This window comes from Echinops telfairi, unplaced genomic scaffold, assembly GCF_000313985.2.
Source record: "Echinops telfairi isolate 266 unplaced genomic scaffold, ASM31398v2 ScPeMD7_7466;HRSCAF=8504, whole genome shotgun sequence".
NCBI lineage: Eukaryota > Metazoa > Chordata > Mammalia > Afrosoricida > Tenrecidae > Echinops > Echinops telfairi.
Window position 1 is genome coordinate 4,056,211 of NW_022111366.1, and position 22,973 is coordinate 4,079,183.

General features: G+C 39.7%; 1 protein-coding gene across 1 annotated transcript in view; it reads left to right on the forward strand.

Moving 5' to 3' along the window:
* The first annotated feature begins 5,196 nt into the window (after positions 1-5,196).
* Positions 5,197-22,973, forward strand: part of SPAG17 (sperm associated antigen 17) — a 274,115-nt gene continuing 256,338 nt past the window's right edge. Inside the window, exon 1 of the mRNA XM_045283716.1 lies at positions 5,197-5,283. Coding sequence (XP_045139651.1) covers positions 5,197-5,283 — 87 coding nt within the window. The remainder of the gene's footprint in view (positions 5,284-22,973) is intronic.

A 22,973-nucleotide genomic window follows, 5' to 3' on the forward strand; every position in this document is an offset into this window, starting at 1 on the left:
GACACCGGTAACATAGAAATTAAGTCAACGGTCCTTAATTATGGCTCCAGAGACCCACAGACGTGTGAGAAGACCTGCAAGACCGTACAAAGAGAATATTACTGTTATCGTTGACAAAAGTGGAGGGTTCTTAGGAAAGTTCTTTGGAAAGTGATCTACTCCCAGGCTTCCCACAACTCGCCTGGGATTATGAACGGCAAGCAGTCCAGCTGATTTTAATTGCCATGGTGATGCATAGGGAGAGATGTGATCGCTGGAGTAACTGGCTTGCAAACAATGAAGGGCTTTAAAGATTAAAGTCAACACTTTAAATTGCATTCAAGACTGAAAAGGAAGCTAAAGCTGACCAGAGAATGCAGGTGTAATATTCTCCATATGTTTTGGATCCTGTAACTGAAAGATGTCTAGCCCTCTGCCTCACACACAATAAAAACCCCAGGACAGTGTCTAACAGCATTCTATTGTGAAGGCGATAAACACAAAGATCGTGGAGCTGAAGAACACAAACACAGAGTGCAAGGCGTTCTTGGACATAGGATGTCATCTGACGAAATCAGTGGACATCTGTGAAGCCTTTTCCAGGCTGCTGCAAAGAAACGAATTTTGAACACTTGGAATCTTGACCCAGAAGTGAATTAGCCCATAGTTGCTGATGCAATCTGATCATAGTGGAAATACTGGATTATCAATAGGTGGCGAGGCCCTTTCAGGCATGAGAAATAATGTAAATAGTGCATTAGACTTCACACTTGAACAAGTGTTACCCTGAATACCTTAAGATCAAAGTATAAAACCTGAAGTAATAATAATATATAATATAACAATAAGGGTTCCTGGGAGAGGACAGGGGAGGGAATAAAGGGAGTTGATAGCAAGGAGTTCAAAAAGAAAATGTGTTGAAATGGATGGTGGCAAAAACGGAACCATTATGCTTGGTCTAATTGAATTATGGATTGTTATAATATCATTAAAGAGCTCCCAATTAACAATAGCAATGATCTACTTTGTACTCATTGGATCCTAGAGAAACAAGACATCAAGATGTAGAATATCCTTGTTGAGGTAAGCAACATTAAATGTAAAATCTTACTGGAAAAACAAATCAAACACTACCAATGTGAAAGAAAATTCTCCAAAAAGTATCATTTTGTTTTAGCCACTGACATATGGGAAAACTTATGAAGTATATGCTTATAAAGTTTCAACTTATATTTAGTAGGGGAAACAATTTATTATACAAAAATCATAAATGTCTGACAGATGGTAATGCTGTTGTTGGTTTTTTTTTCCTTTGTGTTCTTGGCAAGGGCCCCTTTAGCTGAGTGGCTTTCTCTTCTGAAAACAATGAACATTGTCATTCACACCTATTTCCTGAAATTAAACAGACCAATTCCTCTACGAAGCCCTCTATAAATGTAGTTGCTAAATAATATCTTCCTATTTTGCATCATAAATTATTTAGAGTTACACATTCCCCAGGATAATGCAAAAAGCCAACGCAGGGCAAAAGATCTTCAATGAGAAAAAACCCTTTATATGAAATTATTTAAATCGATTTTGAGATATCATGTTTACATGATTCAAATAGGACCTCACAAAAAAAAACAAAAAACGTGAGATACTGGAGGTGTCTTCTTCCGACCTGAAATCTCTATTTTTAGCTTTTGCAGTGCTTAATTTCTAAATTGTGTATTAAATTATACTGTATATACACAGATAACTAAGCAGTGGATCTTGTTGATTTGTCTTCTGAAAAATGGACATTTATATTCATAGTGTATGTTACATAAATACTATTAGTTATCTTACTTGAAAGCAACACCCCACTCTCCACTTTTTATCATGGTAAGAATATGGATAAAAAATTGCCATTTCAGTATGTTTTGTATGTACAACTCAGTAACATGAATGACTTGTATCATGTTAAACCACCACCACCACTGTCCGTTTCCGATTTTTCCCATCACCTCAAACAGAAGGTCAGCGCTCTTCAAGCAATTACCTCTTTCCTCTCCCTCCCATTCTTGGTAATCCCAGAGAGACTTTAGTCTCTATATATCTGCCTAATGCACATTCTTTATGTAAGTGGGATCATGCCGTCTGAGCCTCATTTCCAATGACTTCTTTCACTCAGCATGTTTCCAAGATTCCTCCATGTTGTAGCATTATCAGGACTTCATTTTTCTTTATTCCATTGTATGTATGTCTCATATTTTTCGAGCCACTTGCTTAAAGGAAGAAAGATATGAGGTTGATAAAGCAAGATGTGAAGATTATATTGTACGAGTTTGCAGAAAGACAAGGTAAAATTTGAGATGAGATAGGCAATACACTGCGTAGTCTCCCCATGGGCAGGGTTAGATCTCTGTGGCTTTCACAGTGGACAACATTGTGTTCTGGGTTCCTTAAAGGAGCAAACTTGTTTCCAGTTGTGCAAGAAGGCTGATTACTGTTGCATTTATTAAAAGGTGATTCTCAAACACATTAACAAAAAAGTTGATTCTCAAACTCTGAGTACCCCAGCTCTAGTGGCTATAACAATCTAAATATTTCAGTGACTTAAGATAAAAGTTCTTTTCTCATCTACCTAACAGTACCAAGCAACTGTTTTTTAATGGGCTAGGGCTGAAGGAAGAGACTAGGAAGGTTACCATAGGATAAGCATGGGAAGAGGAGCCCTCAGGAAAGCACTGCTTTCAATTCACCCTAGGCATCAGTGTCTAGTTAGGTTAAGGGGAGAGTATGAACAATGCGTTTGAGTCATTTTTAAGAGTATAGTTTGGACTTGATGATAGATAATTCTACTCAGTTTCCATTAGCTGGAATGCAGAAACTCCAAGGTAAGGGAGGCTAAAAAATATTTCTGAGTCTCACAGTTAGAAGAAAGAAACAAAATGAACTGCTAGCCTTTTTTTTCTTTTCTTTCCACAATAAGTATCACAAACATTGCTGCCAATACCAGGGTTAGGCCGCATTTGGTGAGACACAGATAGAGGCACTTTCCCTGCCATTTTAAATGAAGGATTTTGCTTTTTCCTATTTATTTCAGTTTTCTCCCTCTGGTTCTCCTCCTTATCCGTAACCTATTTTATTAGTCATCTACAAACTATTTGGCTGAATCGATGGCATATTATATTTTTATTTTGAAATGTGCATTCACTTTCAAGCACAGTGTGAATTGGTGAAGTACTATGTCATGCATAAACCTCCCACTAATTTCTTATAAAATATAACTAGAATGCCAACGAACCATTTCCTACCTTTATTAATAAAAAGGCAGGGCTTTCTTTGTGCCTCAAATGTCTTAAATCTAGAGGAAGATGAACAATCAAAACTCATATTAGCTTATTGATTGTTGAGAGGTTCATCTTTATTTTCCAGGCACAATCCAATTTTCGTCTTCTAATGCTAAGAGCATTTGGGGGTAAAAACAAAATTCGGAAGAAAGTTCTATTAAACGAATCCCTTGCAGCCTAGGTTGTTGCCATGGAGACCCGTAGGCAAATCCCTTTCTGGCATGATCCCTCTGGCATCACTATGCATCAGTCTTCTTATTCTCATGACAGGAAGAGAGGGTTTCCAGATGTGACTCGTGGCGCAGCTGGATGGATCTTTTCCCTCCCAGAAGACACACTGTATGGATTGCAACAAGAAAGAAATTTCCAAATTTCTTAAGATTTACTATGCGAAGGATTTCTCCAGAAAATATAATTGTCCTTTAATATTTGTGTGGAAGTGTGGGGGCGGGAAGTGCCGATCCCTCCTTATTTCCAAAGGAGGGATGAGAGTGGAGAAAAGGTGCCCTCCTGAAGCGGGTCCCCCAAGTGAAGTCAGAGTCGGCTATCACTCCCCAGCCACTGTATTCTGCTCTACGCGCACAATGAAAGGGTTCCGGCCACAAGGCAGGAGAAAGGCTGAGCTTTCTAAACCATCAACCATTGCAGTCTCGGAAACCCACAGGGGGTCTCTATGAGCCAGCATTGAGAGCTGATGGCAGGAACCTTGTTTCTGATTGTGTTTTGTTTTAATGCTTCATATAAACTAAGGTCATGGGGAAATACCTTTGCTTGGGCTCCAAAGAGGCATTCCTTATTTGGACGGTCCAAAAACGGCAGCAGCAGTGTCTCTGTAAGTATGTCAGATCTGGGACGCAGATGATACTGGATCCTAAGACTGGAGCCATGGCTCATCTGTTTTGGAGTCAGGTTGTGAGATTTAGTTACTATGCACAGCATTATTCAGAGCTCAAGAAACAGGATAGATGTCATCACTCTTCTTATGATTACATCATTATTTGGGGGAATCTTCCTGACCACGATATTTCAGATATTAACGAGAGCAAGGGTGGGGGTGGGGTCGGGTGTACTAGGACGAAAGACTCCACTTAGGACCCCACTTAGAAACGGAAGAGAACTGAAAGTTTGAACTGGAGTTGTTTGATTAAACTAGATACCAGGGCTCCCTTCTACAATTAGATAAAGGACCACGTGCAAGAATGACTGGACTTGTCTAATAAAGTCCTTGGAGGTGCGATCCAGACGAGATCCTGAAAGTCACACGGCACAGTTTGGCTAAGGGACCATTGAGGGCTGCTTAGACCTGTTGTGTCTGGGTTGCTTCCTGGGGAGTCAAGGCTCTTGGTAAATTGGTCCTGGGGGAGAAATAAAGAAAATGTGTTGAAGCCCTGTAAGGGATTCTAGTTATCTTGTGCTTCTGGTGGTGTAGTGAGTTACCAGTTCGAACCCACCAGACACCCTGAGACAGACAGATGAGGTTTTCTCCTCCTGTAAAGAGGTGGAGCCTCAGAAACCCACAAGGGGCGGTTCCACCCTGTTCTTAGGGTTCCCTAGAAGTCGGAATCCACTGGAGGGCAGTGAAACGTGTTTCGAGACAAAGCCTAGGAGCAGGGAGGGCGACGAAAGCAGCGCAGAGGACAGAAGGGAGTAAGAAAGAGGCTGCGGAGCCGGAGGCCATCGCCTCCTGGCAGGAAAGGCTTCAGCGAGCATCCCAGGAGCCCGAGCGCTCCAGCCCACCAGGCGGCATTTGCTACTATGGCAACCGAAACGGATGACCCAGGGATACAAAACCGGTTTGGGGGCAGGGAACGCGAGTTATCCCGGAACTGGGCGTGGTTTCGGTTACTATGACAGCGGGGACGCTTTGGCAGGGCCCTAGCTCTCTCTCCCTGGTTTTTGCATGGCACCCAAGAAGGAAAAGGGAGGGACTTCCAGCAACAGCGTTAAGATATGGGAACCCTCACTCATCGCTACCCACGTCAACCAGGTGAGCGCAGCCCTGGAGCCCCAGCAGGGCCAGAGCCCTCCAGGCCGCGCCCCACCCCGCTCTCTCTCCCTCCGAAAACTGCCGTCACCCAAGGACCCTGGTCACCCAGGGTCCCATCCACCAGCGACGCTTGACAATGGAGTGAGCCTGGGAGGGAAGGGCGGGAATGGGCGCGATTTCCGAGTTGTGGGCGGTACGTTTTGGGAAACAGCGGCGGCGACCCTCGGACACCTCAAGGCCCCTTTCAAAGCCGTCATCCCTGTTCTGCAGGTAGAAGGGGAGATCTTTCTGAGACAAGGCCCCAGTCCTCTGTCCCAGGATTCTTCAGTCTTTGAAGGTGCGGGAGACCGCATCAAGCAGAGGGTATCTGCCAGACCATCCAAAAGATACCACAAGGGCACCGGGTGGTCTCCAACTCAACCTGCACGTGACCTCAAATTGCTAGAACTTAAAAAAAAATTGCCAGGATTTGTTTCCAACTTCTCACCCCACCAACACATCCACCCACCTCTAGTTAGTTGGGAAGCCAACAGCTCTTGGCACCTGCAAATGGAAATCCAGTCCTACCCTGAAGGTGGATCTAGGAACGTGCCGTCTGCCAGTGTCTATTTTAAACACTGGAAGAAAGTATTGTGTTTTTCTGTGCGTGTGTTGGGGAGGGGTGGGGGGCCCTAGAGAGTTAGTAATTAAAGTAAAAAGGAATCTAAAGGAGGGTTGCATTGCAAAAGGGAGTGGAGAGATGGGGGGCAAAGGGGGAGGGCTTAACGGGAAAATAAGTATATAAGTAAATAAAATAATTTAATTAAAATGGCTCCCTGAGAAAGAGCCCTACCCCTCAGGTCGACATTCTAGTCTGTGTGGCTGAAAACGAGGGAAAGTAAAGTGAAGCGGACTTTGGAGTCTTCAGTGACGGACAGGTTTGTTTCCAACATATGGAAAAGAACTAAATCAAAATGTTGTATCGCCCTCATGAGAAATTCCTCCCTATCGGTCCTTATTTTCTACTGCAATTGTAGTTTCTCTGTGACCAGTAATTCTGCCTGCCAGTGAAATTAGTCCTGATGAAGACTTTCATGGAAGTAAGTTTTCGGGCTCCTGACGCTGACATGCCATCATGGACTCTGGGGTCCTTTCTGGAACTTCAGGAGTGAAGGATGTCCACTCAGTGGTCCCCCATGAGCGTCTCAAGTTCTCAAAGGTGCTTTTCAAAGCACTCTGTGAAAGCACCCTCTCTTTTGCTTTTATAACTCAGCATCAGCCAAAAAGATTTTTTTTCCCTGCCATGTTCTTTGAGATCCTGTAGGCCAAGCGTTGGGTTTGGGGTGCACATTTCTGCTTGAATTATAAACTGCTGAGCAACAAGGCTTGATGGAGGTGCTGACGCTGCATTCGCTTTAGTGCTGCAAATATGAAGCTATAATTTTCCTAGTTGAATGGAAAACCTAAAGGCACTGTTTTTCCTTAAGGCTGGAAAACCTGAAATAATATTCAGCTTTCTTAGTCCTACTCCAACAATATAATTTCAATAAATCTTAGGTATGAAGAAAAAGAACTTGAACTCAAAGTAATATGAAGTTTTGACGACAAAGAGCAATCTCAAGATGCTCCAATTTATAGGAATACATGCTTTTTTTTTTTGGTAGGGGAGACAACTTCCCTTCACCTCCTCTCATTTTTTTCTTCCCCTTAGTTTAGTTTCATGTCTGATCCAAGAAGAAATTTCCTAGACTATCCTAGCAGCCAATGCTCCGAAGCAGACCCTGACTGCCAGTGTAATAGGCTGTGAATTGGGGGCTAAAGGTAGAGGCATTTGTGCCCCCAAGTGCTCTGTACTCTACCGAGTCTTCCCTCCCTCCTTCTCCCTTAACCTCTGACAGCCACTGATCTTTTTGCTGCCCCTTTAATTATGCTTTCTTCAGAATATCATATAGTTGGAATCATGTAGTAAGTAGCCTTCTTTTCAGGCTAGCTTCTTTCTGTAGTAATATGCATTTAAGTACCCTCCATGCCTTGTTGTATCTTGATAGCTCTTTTCTTTTTTGTTTCTGTTTTGATGAATGATGTGTGGCATCCAATGTATGGATATCACATAGTATTTATCCATTCACCTACTGAAGGACGTCTTAACTGCTTCCAATTTGGGCAATTATGAACAAAGCTGCCGTAAATACTCATGTGAACAACTTTTTCACTCATTTGGATAAATATTTAGCAGTACAGCTGCTGGGTCATATAGTGAGTTTATGTTTAGCTTATGGAATTTCTATTTGCTGAGGGTGTTTTTTTATTATGGACTGGTGATTAAAAAAACAAACTCACTTCCACTGAGTCAATGGTCGCTCATAACCACCCTATAAGTCAGGATAGACCTGATCCTGTGGGTTTCCGAGACTAATACTGTATGGGAATAGAAAACCCAGTCTTTCTCCCAAACAGGGACAGATTTTGTCAATGTTTTATAGCATCTATTGATACCATCAGGAGCCCTAGTGCTGTAATGATTATGCATTGGGCTGACAAGACTCAGCTGTTTGCAACCCCTGGCTACTCTAGGGGAGAAAGACCATGGTTTCTACTCTTGTAAAGAGTTACAGTTTCAGGAACCCACAGAGGCAGTTCTAAACTATCCTATAGGGTCACTATGATTTGGAATCAACTCAATGGCAGTCACTTGGATTTTATTATTATTATTATTGATATCATCCTGTAATTTTCTTCTGTTGATATGATGAATACACTAATTGATTTGAAAATGTTGAACTAGCTTTGCGTATCTTGAATTATTCCCAATTGGTTATGATAGATCATTCTTTTTTTTTAAATCACTTTTTGGCGTTCTTAAAGATATTATAGCAATCCAGAAATCAATTAGATTAAGCATAATTATACAGTTGCTGCCACCATCATTTTCAAAACACCTTCTTCTTCTTGAGCTCTTTATTATCAGCTCCCCATTATCCCCTACCCCCAGGAGCCCTTATGTTATATATTATTATTATTTTGCCATATTTTACACCATCCAATGTATCCATTCACCTACAGTTCTGTTATTTGTTCCCCTCAAGTAGGGTTATACAGATATCATTGCTATTGATTCTCCTTCCCCCATCCCCTACCCTACCCTCAGAGAGTCATTACTCCCATTACTATTTCTGTAGGGTTTATCTATCTTGGATTTCATGAATCCAAAAACCTTAATTGTTCAAATGAACATACACAGGTGTCACAAGATTAATGAGGTGAAACTAAGTACTTAACAGTAAGGGGAGGAAATATTAAAGAACTAGAGGATATTTATGTATTTCATCAGTGCTATACTGCACCCTGGATATATCATCTCTTCCATGTGGCCCCTCCCTGAGGGGCTGTCCAATTATCTTACCAGTGGGTTTTGTGTCTCCAGTTTGCATCTAGATTTATGAAGGCTATTGGCTTGTATTTTCCTTCCTAGCACTATCTTAGTTTGGTTTCAGTATTAAAATAAACCTGGACTCGTAGAATTATTTGGAAAGTGTTTCTTCCTGTTCTGTCTTTGAGGAAGCTTGAGAAAGGTTAATGTTAATTCTAATTATTTGGGAGAATTTACCAGTGAAACAATTTGGGCCAGATGCTTTCTGTTTTGAAAGAGAATTATTCATTTTATTCCTTTAATAGATACAGATTTTTCAGATTATATATTTCCTTTGTGATTTTTGGCAGATTGTGTCTCTCAAGAAATGGATCCACTTTACTGAAGTCATCCTTTTTTTTTTGTAAATAGGGTTATTCATAATGGTTCTGAAAATATCACTTGTCAAATAGTTTCATAGTTTTAAAATTGGGAGATATCATATATCTTTTCATTTGTTCCAACTCTAAAATCTTATTTTTACCTGTAGCAAAAAGTCCAATTGTTGGTATTATTCCATTCCACTATTCCATTCATTTATTCAAATTTACACACACACACACAGAAATAAAGACACACAAAAATTTTGTGGGAACCCACAAATAATTTAGCAGTCTCATAACTCCAGTATTCACTGATTTAATTTTGCGATGTTGACTTCAGGTCCCTAAGACGCAATGTAATACTGTCATTTGTGTTATGTGTATCATTAAGAAGTAAATTGTTGTTGCCTAAATCTCTTTACTTATTTATTTCTGAGTATAAATACTTATGGAGCTTAAAGCATTTGAAACATCAAATGTAATGTATGGAAATCTTTGCTAGGAATCATTAGGTCACACTTTCAATTTCCATATTATTATTCTTTTTTTAATTAAATAATCATTTTATTAGGGGCTCATACAACTCATCACGATCCGTACATATGTCATTTGTGTCCAGCACATTAGTACATATGTTGACTTCATCATTCTCACAACACCCACTTTCCACTTGAGCCCTTGGTGTCAGCTCATTTTTCCCCTCCCTCCCCGCACCCCACCTTTTCAAATATGAGTAAGTAATACTATTTGCACTGAACTAACTTGGACTAAAATTGGACTGCAAAAGCACAAAATAATGTTATACATTTTAGTGGTGCCTTTTACAGAACTAACTCAAAACTGGAAACTCACAAAGTATATGGACTCTCTTGCCCCTTTTATAAAGCTGAGGAGCCAGGAATTTCAAAGTCTAGTCCAAAGACAAACAGTGATTGGATGCAGCAGGGATCAGACTAGATTTTGTACATAGTGTATCTGTTCTCCACCACAGACCTATACATTTGCTGTAAACCTTCTTATTGGAAACAGTGCCCTTGCTTATGTACTCTCTTACTGCAATCCTCACAGTAATGCTATGCATAGTATTACAGAACTAGCTATTTAAGGAATGTATACTGAAAAGTTATTAAGTTAGCACTTAGGATTGAAGGATTGCTTAAAACCAATAAACATGCAAACAATACTTAGTTTACATGAAACAATAAACTCCATACTTAATATTTCTCTTATCCTTGGACTCTCGTAGATAACATTCAGAAGAGGATTTAGGATTAGTTTTATATAAGTCCAGTCTTAGACTTCTTACTGAAATCATCTAAGTAATAAAATGGGAATGTTTGTAAAACTTTGTTGTGAAAAATTAGTTCCTCTCCTTGAAAAGAAGCACATCAAGATGGCCTTTGCTGCTACTGGACGTATGGCACATTACTGGCTGCACTGGCAACACTTGACTGATCTTAATCTCACGCTCCCTGACCTCCCAGCTTTCTCTTATCGTCAATGGCACCATAATTCTCACAGTAATTAAAATGCATCTTGTTCTTCCGTCAGATTCACTCTGTCTCTTAAGTTCTCTCAGTTTTAACTTTTACATTTTTTGTTACTTTCATATCTTTGTATCCACACTCATACCTTTATTCTGGCCCAGGCCTCCACCTTTCTCACCATGGAGCTTTGCAAAATGGCCTCACGACAATCCACATCTACCAGCTGGCCAATTTCCCGTCAAGTGGATTTCAATTCATGTGACCCCATGTGAGTCTAGTAGAACTTTGGTTTTTAATGGCTGGTTTTTTCGAAAGTAGATCACCAGGATTTTCTTGCAAGATACCTCTAGGTAGAATAGAACTTCCACCCTTTCTCTTAACAAATAAGGATTTGCACCATCCAGAGTCTTCATATTCCGTATAGAGTAACGTACTTTCATTCACGTGATCGCTGACTAACTAATCTTTCCTGAACACTGTTTATACCATGTGAGTTCCCACCTCGAAAATCAACAGTGACTGTTTCTACCATCCTACAATCAAGATTAATCAGCCCACTCGATCAGGCCCCTCTAGCCATTCATTTGAATGGCTTGCTAAACACAAGCTAGCCAGTCTCTTCTCTACAAACAGATACAGTAAACTGCTGGAGAAAGGCCCACCCTAGAGCTAAGAAGATTTAGTCCGAATTCTGACATGTAGACTGGCCTAGATCAGTTTTCTTACCTTCACAAAGACTTGTCCTCCTGTTGTAAGTAGAGATAATAATCGTCATTTCAAAGGCTTTCTGTGATGAATAAATGATACTTATTTCATAAACATTTATACAGTGTCTGGAATCTAATAAACCTTCAGTAAATGACTACCACGCCCCCTTCTTCCTTCTCCTTACCTCCTTTCCACTCATATTGGTCTCCTTGATTGAATTGAACTTCCACCTTCCCTCTCCTTGTCTTATACTCTGAAACCCTCATAGAACCTTGTCTAGCAGGAATCTTCCCCTAACCCATCTCAACCACTATTCAACTTCCCCATCGTTGGTTCTAGGCTCTACTAATAATGTACTACTTAATTATAGAATGCATTGAGTTATTTGTGATCAGCTCATATTTTGTAGAACATGAGTAGAATGTGAGCTGTTTCACATCAAAAGAACATCTTATATTCCATAGATAGATGGATGGATGAATGGATGGATGGATGGATGGTTAGATAAACACTCAGGCTATCCACTAAATTAATTTACTGCAAACATGAAGAAACCTATATCAATGGAAACCAAGAAGTTAGTATAGTGAAATGTTTTCTGATGAAAGAAAAATATACAAGAAGCATTTATATATAAAAAATCTATCCATCCACATATATGTGATATATATGATTGAAGCATTGTCCTGATAAAAACTACATAATGATTATATTTCACTTCTCAGAAATATTTTATCTCCCATCCAGGAAGCTTTTGAGTTAAAAATCTTTGCAACATTTATATCACACTCTCCTTATTTCAGTTAAGAAATAATGTTTTTCTGTCTTTAGACATAGATCAATGGCAATACCTACGTTATTACCATTTACAAAATGGCAGTAAAAGTTCTTTGGAGTCTTGAACAAAGCTTACAATTCTCGTAAAAGTTCTAGACAGTTGATATGGGTTCAAGATAGATATTGGTGAAAAATTTTAATATCTCAGACCTCTCAAGTAAAGTTATAAAATATATAAATTGGATGATAATAAACTAAGTCTTAGTAAGTTTTGGGGAGAAACACTGTTGAAGTGTTTGAAACCATTATAAATGTGCTTTATGAAAAAGGGAAATACATTTCATTAGAAAGAACCCTCAAACAATTTTTGAGAAGCAGTGAAGGATTTCTCAACTTTTTTGATCTTAAACAGTAAGCTATTTCTCATGTTAATGTGTATTTAAGACTTACTGGAAATTCTTATAATATGAGCTGAAGACTGATGTCTGGCAGCAAGCATATTTCTGACGTTGGGTTGGTTTTTATTACTGTATTTTCTGAAATATGCTTTCATTGATATTTACAAAACAAATTGCCAGTTCACACAAAGGTTGTTTCAATAAAAGCCAATGAAAACAACTGAGTTGCTAGAAAGAATGTTAAGAGGGAAATGGACTTTTTATAACTTCACATTATAATTTCTCTTTTTGGACAAAAATTTATTATCTGAATGAGTTTGGAACCAAAGAGAATTAGCAGGTCAAAATATCCACCTAGATGTTATATGTGATCATTTTTACTGCAAATGAAAAAAAAATATTAAGTATAAGTACAATCAATGTGTTGCCAATATGAATTGAACAACAGCCTAGGAAAATATTGAAGAATGGGCGATTTTTACCAGGTTTCAGCTTTAGCCGTGGAAACTATCATTGGCTTCCAGTTACCCACAGGATCAAACTCTACATGTTGTGGCTGACTTTCATGGTCTTTTCATGGCCCGTTTGCCTTTCTCTGCCCCTCTCTCTTTATCCCCCTCTACTGCCGGTCAGTGGTCCAGTGTTAATCCCAGGCACACACCTCCCATGATCACCTCCCTACCTTTGCGCTCACAGTGTCCTGGGCTGCGTATCTCTTCCTGCTGCACCCAGTGCCTCTTTGTTAAGATTCTCCCCTACATCCTCCAGAAGGCAGTGCAAGTCGCTCTATCCTGCTCCTCCTTGGCTTTTCCTCTTCCGCTAAACTACATTAGTGATGGCGCCTTTTATTCTACAGTCCTTTGATCTTCTGCCCAACGATTTCTGTGTCATTTACTGTGTCTGCTTTCCCAAAAGGCACTATAAATTCCAAGAGGGTACCACCAAATTGGTATTCTCAATTCCTTTCTTTACCCCTGTCCCACAGCACCTAGCAATCATAAGCACATATGTATTAATGTACTAACATTACGCCAGATCTCTTCTGTGGCTGTATTATGCTCTCTCAGCTCAATGGCCTGTTTTCTCTTCTGGGTTCTCGATTAATTTCCAACCGATTAGTCATTGGATCTTAAATTAACCAAGATCTCCAAGGTTTTGTCTCTGCTTTCTTAAAACAGGCATGGTGGTCATATCACCCTTGCACATATGGAAAAGATTGTTGCGAAGATTTAAATATTATAGGTGTTCTATATTAGTGCACAGTATCTCAACCTTGACTTAGCCAAGCCCAATCTTAGCTTTACCCCTGCAAATCTGTTCTTCATCAGTTCTTGCTTTCCCCTTGTGTGGTGTCACCATGAACTCAACCAGCCACTAGGGCCAAAGCCTGTCCTTTTTCTCTTCAGTTTCCTCACTCCATAATCTTTCCTTTTTTTTAGTACATAGAGATGACTACATCTGAAATGTGTCTAAAAGACTTTTTATGCCACTGCCACTCTGTACCGTAATCTGAACCAACATCCTCCCTTGCCTAAACTACAGGTCGCTCAGAAGCTTCAGAACTTACGTCTCCTGCTTCCACTCATGCTGCCCTACCATATGGTCTCCACACGGCAGGCAGCGTGGTGCTTCTCATGTATGTCCAAATGTTCTCCCATGGCCTGTAAGACCATGCGTGTCCAACCTCCGGTGACCATTCTAATGTCACCTCATCTCCTCTTCCCACTGGTCCTTCCGATCCCGAAACCCATCCGAGTGTATAAGCCATTGTAGGGCATTTGCTCTTGCAGTGCCCTCTGCTGAGAATGATCCTTCCCTAGGTAGTCACATGAGTCACTATCTCTCTCTTAAGAGTCCCATTCCAAAGTTGCCTTCTCTGGTCACCCTCATTAAGCCACATCATTGCACACTAGCCTCATAGCCTCATTCAGTTCCTGGCCTTCTGTTTTGTATTTTTCTCATCATTGGCTCTGTCCCTCATGCGAATGTCAGCTCCATGAAGGCAGTGAATTTGTCTGGCTCACCGATCTGTCACCAGCACCTGGAAGTGTCTGGCACATGTTGCTGTTTTGTGCTGTCAAGTCCATTTCAAAAGCCACCCGACATGACAGGGTAGGGCTGCCCCAGAGGGTTTTTCAGGCTGTAATCTTTAAGGCAGTAGACGGCCACATTTTTCTTCCACAGAGCAGCTGGGGGATTCAAACCACTGAGCTTTCAATCCGCAGCAGAACATGTAACCACTGCCACTGTTCCCATCAGAGGGAGAAGAGGGTTGCATCAGAGCCTGGGGTGGTGTGAGGCCTCCCTTGGAGTCCCAATGTGGTGCTTCATAAAACACTGGGTATCCAGAACCACAAACCAAGCTGCCATCTTGTCATTTCCGACTCATAGCAACCTTGCGAAGGATTTCCGAGGCCATAACTCTTTATGGGAGCAGACAGCCTCCCTTTCTCCTGGAAAACAATAGGCTGACCTTGCTGCTAGCAACCCCAAACCTATCCCACAGGGAACCCACATCCCATGTGCTGCATGAAGGGATATAAGGTGCGCAATAAGGAAGACCTCTTTTAGTGCCAGTTTAGATAACTTGGTGAAGGTGATGTCCAACTGAAAATTTGTGAAAGAGTACGTAATGTTATTTAGCCCCATATACATATTTATTATTGTAAATATTCTTTCTCTTTTATTTATTTCCACACACAGCAGATAGAACATATGCATTTCACATTCAACCTGTGTAACAACGAAGGCATCAGCTTCTCCGACTCGTGTGTGCTCCTTTGCACCGTATCTTGGTAGCTTCCTGTTTCTTGAGGTTGGAAACCATTCCCTTCCTTCTGTTGCCGGTCAACAAGCCGGTCACCAATTTCCATTGATGCACCTTCTCTATTCCTGTTCCTGCCTTTCCACCTCCCATAATTTCTAAGTAGCATCATTACAATAGCCTTCCAAACTCTCCCTTCTTGCCTGACTTTATTCAGGAGTGAAAACTAGACAGACTTTTTTTTTAATCTATCACAGTAGTATGTGAATGAGCACATGAATAAAAATAAATAAAAACCACTATTTATACTCTCTAAAATTAAACTCTATAAGCGCCTTGTAAAATGGCTTGCTAGCAGTTTGATATAATTTCTAGTACATATCATTCATTTTACTTGTGGATGTTTGGAAATGTTGACATGGTTTTTGGCTTGACATGACTTTTATTTGTTAAATGTTGCCCTATAATCCATGATTGGACATGGGGAAATATTCGTTGTAATTTCCATTTTTGTTTTCAAATCGTAGTCTAAAAAAATCATATAATTTATTAGACAACCTAAAGGTTTTTCTCTTAGAGCTGATAGATTATTTTGTTCTGTTCTTTTTTTATCATTATTTCTTCATTTCTACTGTCTTCAGCTTCTCTTTCATAGGGTGTTATATTTAATTTTATATGGACAATCATATGTTCACTTCTTTCTTATCATGCCAAAGAAAATATTGACATAAAAGCCACATCTCTACAATTTAATTTCATTTTCCAAGTGCTAGTTCCATTTCACCATTTAGCGCAGGACGGGCATGCCAGACTTGGCATGCTTTCCACTCAGTGTGCGCAGTGGTAGCACTGTAGCTTGCCTTTGTGATCTCAGTACCCTGCTAATATTTCACCCCCAGCATCTTTTCGGTTATTTAATTATCTCTGGTGTTTGTATAATGTATAGTAGAAAATACAAAATTTGCCAAGAACACGTTTGGATTGATTTATTTCATCTGTGTCTGTGATGACATCATCTAGATAAAATAAATCTGCCAAGGTCAGGCGAAAACATCTGGAACGTTTCCCGTAAAATGTGGACTTTCTCCATGTCACCGCCCTGGCATGGATTGTTTTCATGTAAATAATTCTCAGCGAAACTATTTTTCTTGGTCACCACTGATAACATTTGAGATGTCACAGGTGCTGTTTGGTCTCATTCTCTCAGATCAACAAAAACATTGAACTATCTTCACGATTTTACATTTTGCCTCATAGGTGTTTGGAAGTACTTTTATGTGACCGCGTTGAAGGTTAATCAATAGTGATTACATTTTTCCTGCTTTGATTTATATGTTCCCCCAAAGATTCCTTTCTCATTTCAGTAGAAATGTTTTGCCACAGTCTAGACTGCAAAGACACACTCCTACTGATATATTTTTTCTGAAGTTTAACTAAGAATTACAAGTCTGAAAAGCACTCACTTGTGTTTGATTGCACAGTAGATTGGGTTAAGTTTCGGTGATTGGTTTAAAAGTATATTCATTGGCACATTTTGTCAAGTGTTTCTTAAAATACTTCAAGGCATGAAACAAATTCATGATGCTTTAAATGGTTTTCATTTGCAATTTTTTTTTTCAAATGAAATTTTTTCCTTGGGACCGATTAAAAAAAATAAAAAAGATCATCACCACACTGAAAAATGTATTTCTTCTGTTCCGTTTTTAATAGCATGACCTTTGAGCTCTATTTCCACTATAAATAAGAAGTTTACCAATTTTTTATGTTGGATGAATCTTATTTTTAATAGCAGAAATACAAGTTATATATTTTATGATTTTGATATAGCCTCAGAACCTGCTTTCAGTTATTGTTATATAATTTTCGTTCTTTAATCTCCTGAAAATTCAGAATATTTACATGTTCATGGTACCTGAAGGAACTCCCTGGCTAGAACAAATAGTTAAGTGCTCGAGTGCTAATTGAAAGGTTGGTGGTTCTGACCTACCCAGAGGTGCCTTGGAATTCAGACCTAGTAACCTGCTTCCAAAAAGTCACAGCCTTCAAAATGCTGTGGAGCCTCATTTGACTCCATGCACATGGAGTCACTAGACAGTGGGACTGACTCAAGGGCAACTGGTCTTGAGATTCGAAAGAAATATTAAAGACTATATCCAGATTTTAAAGTCGATTCCCTGTGGATTTTCATTTAAAGTATTTTGTCATAGACGTGTATATTAGAAATAGTAAAAACAACATTTATTATTCATGCAAAAATTGGAGTGTACTATAACTAACAAAGTAAAAACTAAATAAAGGTAAACCAATAATTAGAGAAGGACGATAAACTGGCAACCATAGATGTGGTAGTCACATAATCTATTGACAATTTGAGACTTAAGAGTGAAGGGTAGAGTTTAGCCTGTCAATCAGGTCGCAGCTGGATTACCTCGTTTGGAGGCACTAAGGAGATAAATAGCTTGCTTGAGGTGAGAGACACACTCACTCCCAGTGAGACACCCTTGCTGACAAGACACATGGAGCTACACTAGAGCCCTGGAGCTGGAGGAGCCACATGGAGACGCCTGCCAGCGCTGAGATGCTTCTGCCACCACTGGATCCACAAGACTTCCCACCCACTGGCTTGTGATCTTTCTGCATTTGGCATCATTGTGTGTGTTTCATGAGTCTGAAGAGGAATTTATAGATTGTTATCAGACATATGGGCTAATATCCGGCTTATGAACTTGATCTGGACTGGGCTGGGATGTTTTCTCAATATTCAATTGCTCTGGTGTATAAAGCTCTTTCTTATTCACATATGCGTGTCTATGAATTTGTTTCTCTAGACAACCCAAATTTACACAATAGAGAAGCCCAGAATACTTGATGTGCAGTGCAGCCTTGCTGCCACCTGCGGCTTAACCCATACCCAACGACATGGTGCAAAAGGTTCTCCGATGTCCATAAAGATTCAAAGCCTAACAAACCCAATGGATGGGGCAGTTCTACTCTGTCCTATGAAATAAATCTCATGAAAAGAAGTAAATCTCCCAGCATGCACCTCCAATTCTGGGCTTTACTGTGTCATCTGGTTTTTTGGTTGTGTTTTTTTTTTTTCTTCATACCTGTATAATAGTTAAATTGTTATTATACACTGTTAGTATTTTTCCATCCAATAAAGAAGTGCTTGGCTAACCTTACCTTTTGTAAGCCAGCCCTCTATCCATGACAGAACAATTCCTTTATTTCTGTGGCAACTCAGTACATTTGGTATGGGAATTTGCAAATCCTTTCTTAAAGAAAAGAACATTCTGTTTCCTGACATCCCATTGTCCTGATCTCCTCACAATCATTTGTCTTTGTGTTATTTTAATTGGATTTTATGTGTAATATGATTGTCATGTGTGACCTTCAGTGTCACAGACAATATAGCAAGTTCTTAGGCAGCAATATATTAGAATGTATAAATCATGTGACTCATAAAAATGCATATGACTTTACATCTGTAGACAACACATGGGTTTTGTTTAAACTAGTTTAAGTTTAAGAATACTAAGATCCAGCACTTCTTTCTTCAAGTGAGATATTTAGACTGTTGAGTAATAAAGATTACTCCTTGGCTATAAATGGAAAGCACAAAGCAGTGCTCACATTCAACTTGCTGATCATGGATTGTAAACTTGGCACTGCTCTAAGAAAATGGTGGTGGAAAATAGTGGATTCTAACCTTATTCCCAACCCTTGTGAGAAAAACTATGGATATGTCTTTGTGACTAAAGATGCTCAGATGAATATATGAGTTCAATAATAGTCAAAGTAATAATGATCTATCTTGATGAAGATACTTTTTGTTTGTTTGTTTAGTCCCAATTGTGCTCAAGAATTAAAAAAGGGAAATCATGTCAAGTGATGAAAGACATTGGTCATGTGGAGCATATGTTTTGGAAACGTGAAGTCTACGTGGGAGCTCGACCCCTAGTTGTCCTTTCACTAGGAAATCCGGAGAAATTTACATTCATTTATCCAGGAAGATTTCACTGCAGGTGTGCTCTCAGCTTCTTTGCTAACATTTTTCCCCTTTGCTTCATCTCTTTGTTTGCATCATTGCCATCTCTTCTTACTTATCTGTTAGTTGTATAGAAATCAAAGTTCCTGAAAAAACAAGATGGAAGTTTCCTCTCTACTTTAAATTTTAGCCACTAGAAAAAGTCCTTGAAATCATACCAACTTAATTTACTCCAAGCTTTCAGTCAAAACAGGTAGCATCTAGAATCAGAAGAAATTTTGCTTGCTGTGTCGTAAATTAATCCACATTGCCTTGAATTGGCTTACGGTAGATACTTGCCTAGATCTTCCTTATATGAGTCTTTTTACTAAAAGTGTTTCCTATCAACTGACTATGACTCAGAATTGACTCAACAGCACAGCAAGTATTAGATCCATTAACTCTAAACTCTATCGGTCCTTGCTTAGCTATTGAGATGGAACCTCTTAAGGTACCCCACCTTTAGCCCACGAGCATTTGGGATGTGGATAGACCACAGGAAAAGTAGGAAGACATTAAGTTGCCAGCATGTTATCATCCCAGGTTTGGGAAAGAATTATTCTTTCATTGTCTTCTGGAAACTCTCCCTCTGGCATATTTTGCTATCAGCACCAGCCTCCTCATATCCTTTCCTCACAATACCTCATTGGCTTCAAAGGAGACAGCAAGGAGTCCTTGCCACAGAAACATCCATTTGTAGGGAAATTATTTAAAGAATTTTGCATTTCTAGAATGTAAGATGGACCCACTCCAAAATGTAACTTTAAAAATGCATTCCAGAGGAAAATATAAGTGATTTTCCTTTCTTCAATTCCTAGAGACTACACATCTCCACTAGCATGAAGAACTGAGAATTGTCTGACTATATATTTAGCTGTTATATTGTCTTTATAAACAAGCTGTATGCTATTTACAGGCCATCAGAAAGGCATTCTCTTTAAGTAGATTTTTAGCTATTGGAAATGGTAAGAGTGAGTATAGCCAGCTAGCAAATGCAAAGCTTTTTTGCATTGAGTAATTTTGATTGAGTAATCAAAAATCAATCAAAAAACATCGGTTCTTTCCAGTTTAAAAAGCTGCCCTGTGTATGGAAACAGAAGGGGTTGGTCAGTGGAAAGAAGAACTAAATAGGCATTCGTGAAATGTCAGAGCTTACAGCCTGAGAAAACACATGTGCTGGTGCTTCCCAACATGGGATCTCTGGACCACAACATCAGAGTTACCAGAAACTCAGGGTAGAACTCAGTGAGCTGGGCTCTACAGTATATCAGTAAAGTTTGAGGCAGACACTAACAGTGACCATACTGTAAGTAACTGTGATACTTGTATGTGAGTGTGCATTGTATGTGTCACTAGCTGGAAACTTTCATAGGCAGAACGACAGGAGAGATCACTGTTGGATGGGACCTTTAGGGAACGAGTGTGTTCTGGACAAAAAGGCCAGGCTGAACAAGATAGAGAGCTGAGCAACATGCATGTTCTTGAGATACCGTAATGAACTACTAAACACACATTGCATTTGGCGTTTTTCACACACTGACATTGGCTAATCTTCATAACAACCCCCAAAATATGATCCTCATTTTACACAAGGAAATTGAGGCTCAGCATTCATGCAGAGCAATTTGCCCGAGAGCTGTGAGAATTTACCAAAGAGATGGGAAATATAGTACTACAGATGTTAGGAAGAGAATATAAAGAGCTTTGGATTTCAATCTTTAGGGTTTGGATGCTCTCTGAACCTATCAGAGTCAAGGAGACACAATTAAAATGTTTTCTTGGAGGGAAGTGTGAAATAATGTATTCGGAAAACAAGCTGCTGGAGATGTGTGAAATTGCTTTAATAGACCTCGTAGAAAGTGTTTCCCATAATCCAAATCTGAAGTGGTTTTAGGCTGATAGAGGAGAATAATTTTGAGATGGGAAATAAGGGACAAATTCGAGAAAATCTGAAAAGAACTTTGGTCATATATCAAAGAGGAGAGAAGAGGATTTGAAATTAGGATGACTGGTTGAAATAGAAAATCTCAGAATCTGACAGAGATTGTGATGTAGTAGGTTTGAGTTTGTTGTGTATTGTTTCCTTGTTTGTTTATTTAGGGTAAGTACAGATGAGTAGAGCTCAATTTTAGGCAGGCTGAGTTTCAGATGTTGGAAGGACATCAAAGTAGACATGTTGAACCAAAAGTCTAAAACAAGAACGATAGCTCACAGTCTAAGCTTGGAAACTGACAGAAATTTCAGGCAAGGAGGTTATTACAAATGCCAGGAGGGTAGCTGCGCTATTTCATAGAAAGTATGTGCCCACAGAAGAATAGAAGGGTGTCAACAGAATTGTGCAGAATACCTAAACCGACTTCATTCACATGACAGAAGGAAGGGAAAGAGTTGGATGACCAGAGAAGGGACAGTGAGGTGTCAGGGAAGGCAGATGAAGTATGACACTGAATGTCAACCTTCCCCATGTCCCCTAATGTGAGTGAAAATAGAATACAATCAGATTAGGTAATGAGAGCATCCTTAGTGAGCTTCAGGGAAACTGCTTCAGTAGGGTGCTGGATGGGGGTGGTGAGGGAGCGAAAAGCTAGAGGGTGTATGTACTCTGTGGCTTATTAGGATGTGGAAACTTTGGGTGTTTGGGGAATTTGTCTAAAGCAAGGATGAGAATAGGAAAATTGGGGAGAGACTAGGATTTGGTGAGGATAACTATATATGTACAAATGGGATTGAGAGAAAATGAGAGGAAGACCTTGAAAGAACTGGAGAGGAGAAAAAACAAACTTGAACTAACAAGAGATTCCTATAAGAAGGGATCAGAATATCCTCTTGAGCCCAAGAACAAAGAACAGGTTCTGGAGACTGGTGACGGAATGAAGGTGTATGGAGATGAATGTATGTAAAGAGGAGGAAACTTATGGAAGAAAACATCGATCTTGTCAGGACGTAGAAGTGAGATTACTGTAGGTCAGAAACTAGCTAACTTTAAGGCATGGACAAAGAGTTCTTCCCACGAATTTTTCAAGTGACTTTTCCTGTGATTTTCCTAAGATACAGGGTGAAGTGGGCTTCTATTATAATGAACATCACATTCCAAGGCTGTCGATCTTTATTTCAATTCTTTTAAAAATACTGAAAAGTTCAAAGAATTCTGTCACTCTCCTTTTTGCCATCATGAGAGATTTACAATAGCGTATATGTTATAAGTAATTGTAAATTATATATATTATATAGTTATGTATTATATGTGCATATATCTGAAACAAAGGAGCCCTAGTGGCATAGGGGTTACACGTTGGGCTGCTAACCCCAAAGTCAAAAGCTGGAAGCCACCAGAAGCTCTATAGGAGAAAGAGAAGGCCTTCTACTCCCATTTAAAATGACAATTTGGCTCGGTGTGGAGAGGTCAGATCAGGCACAATCCCCGCACTATATCTCCAGTGTTGTTCCCCGTAGGGCTATGGGACAGTGAGGGATGTTGTGTCTCATAGTAGGGCCGGCCGTATGGTCCTCTCTGTGCATTGGCTGCTCTGAGCAGGGATATCATCCTCAAGGCTTGGTGGGCCAGAGCATTCAACAGAACAACAATGGGAGCAGAGCAAGGAAGTTCTGAGTGAATACCAAAAATAGACTTTGGGGCGAGGGCATGGCACCTCATCAGACTCGACCAGAAAACACACCTAAAGGTCAACAAATGGACCTTGAACTATTTACAGGCTTTTCTTTTGTTTTTTTTGGGGGGGCGGGGGTTGTCATTGGTTTTGTTGTTTTTGTTGTTGTTTTCTTTTCTTTTGTTGCTTTGTTTTGCTCTATCTTGTTTT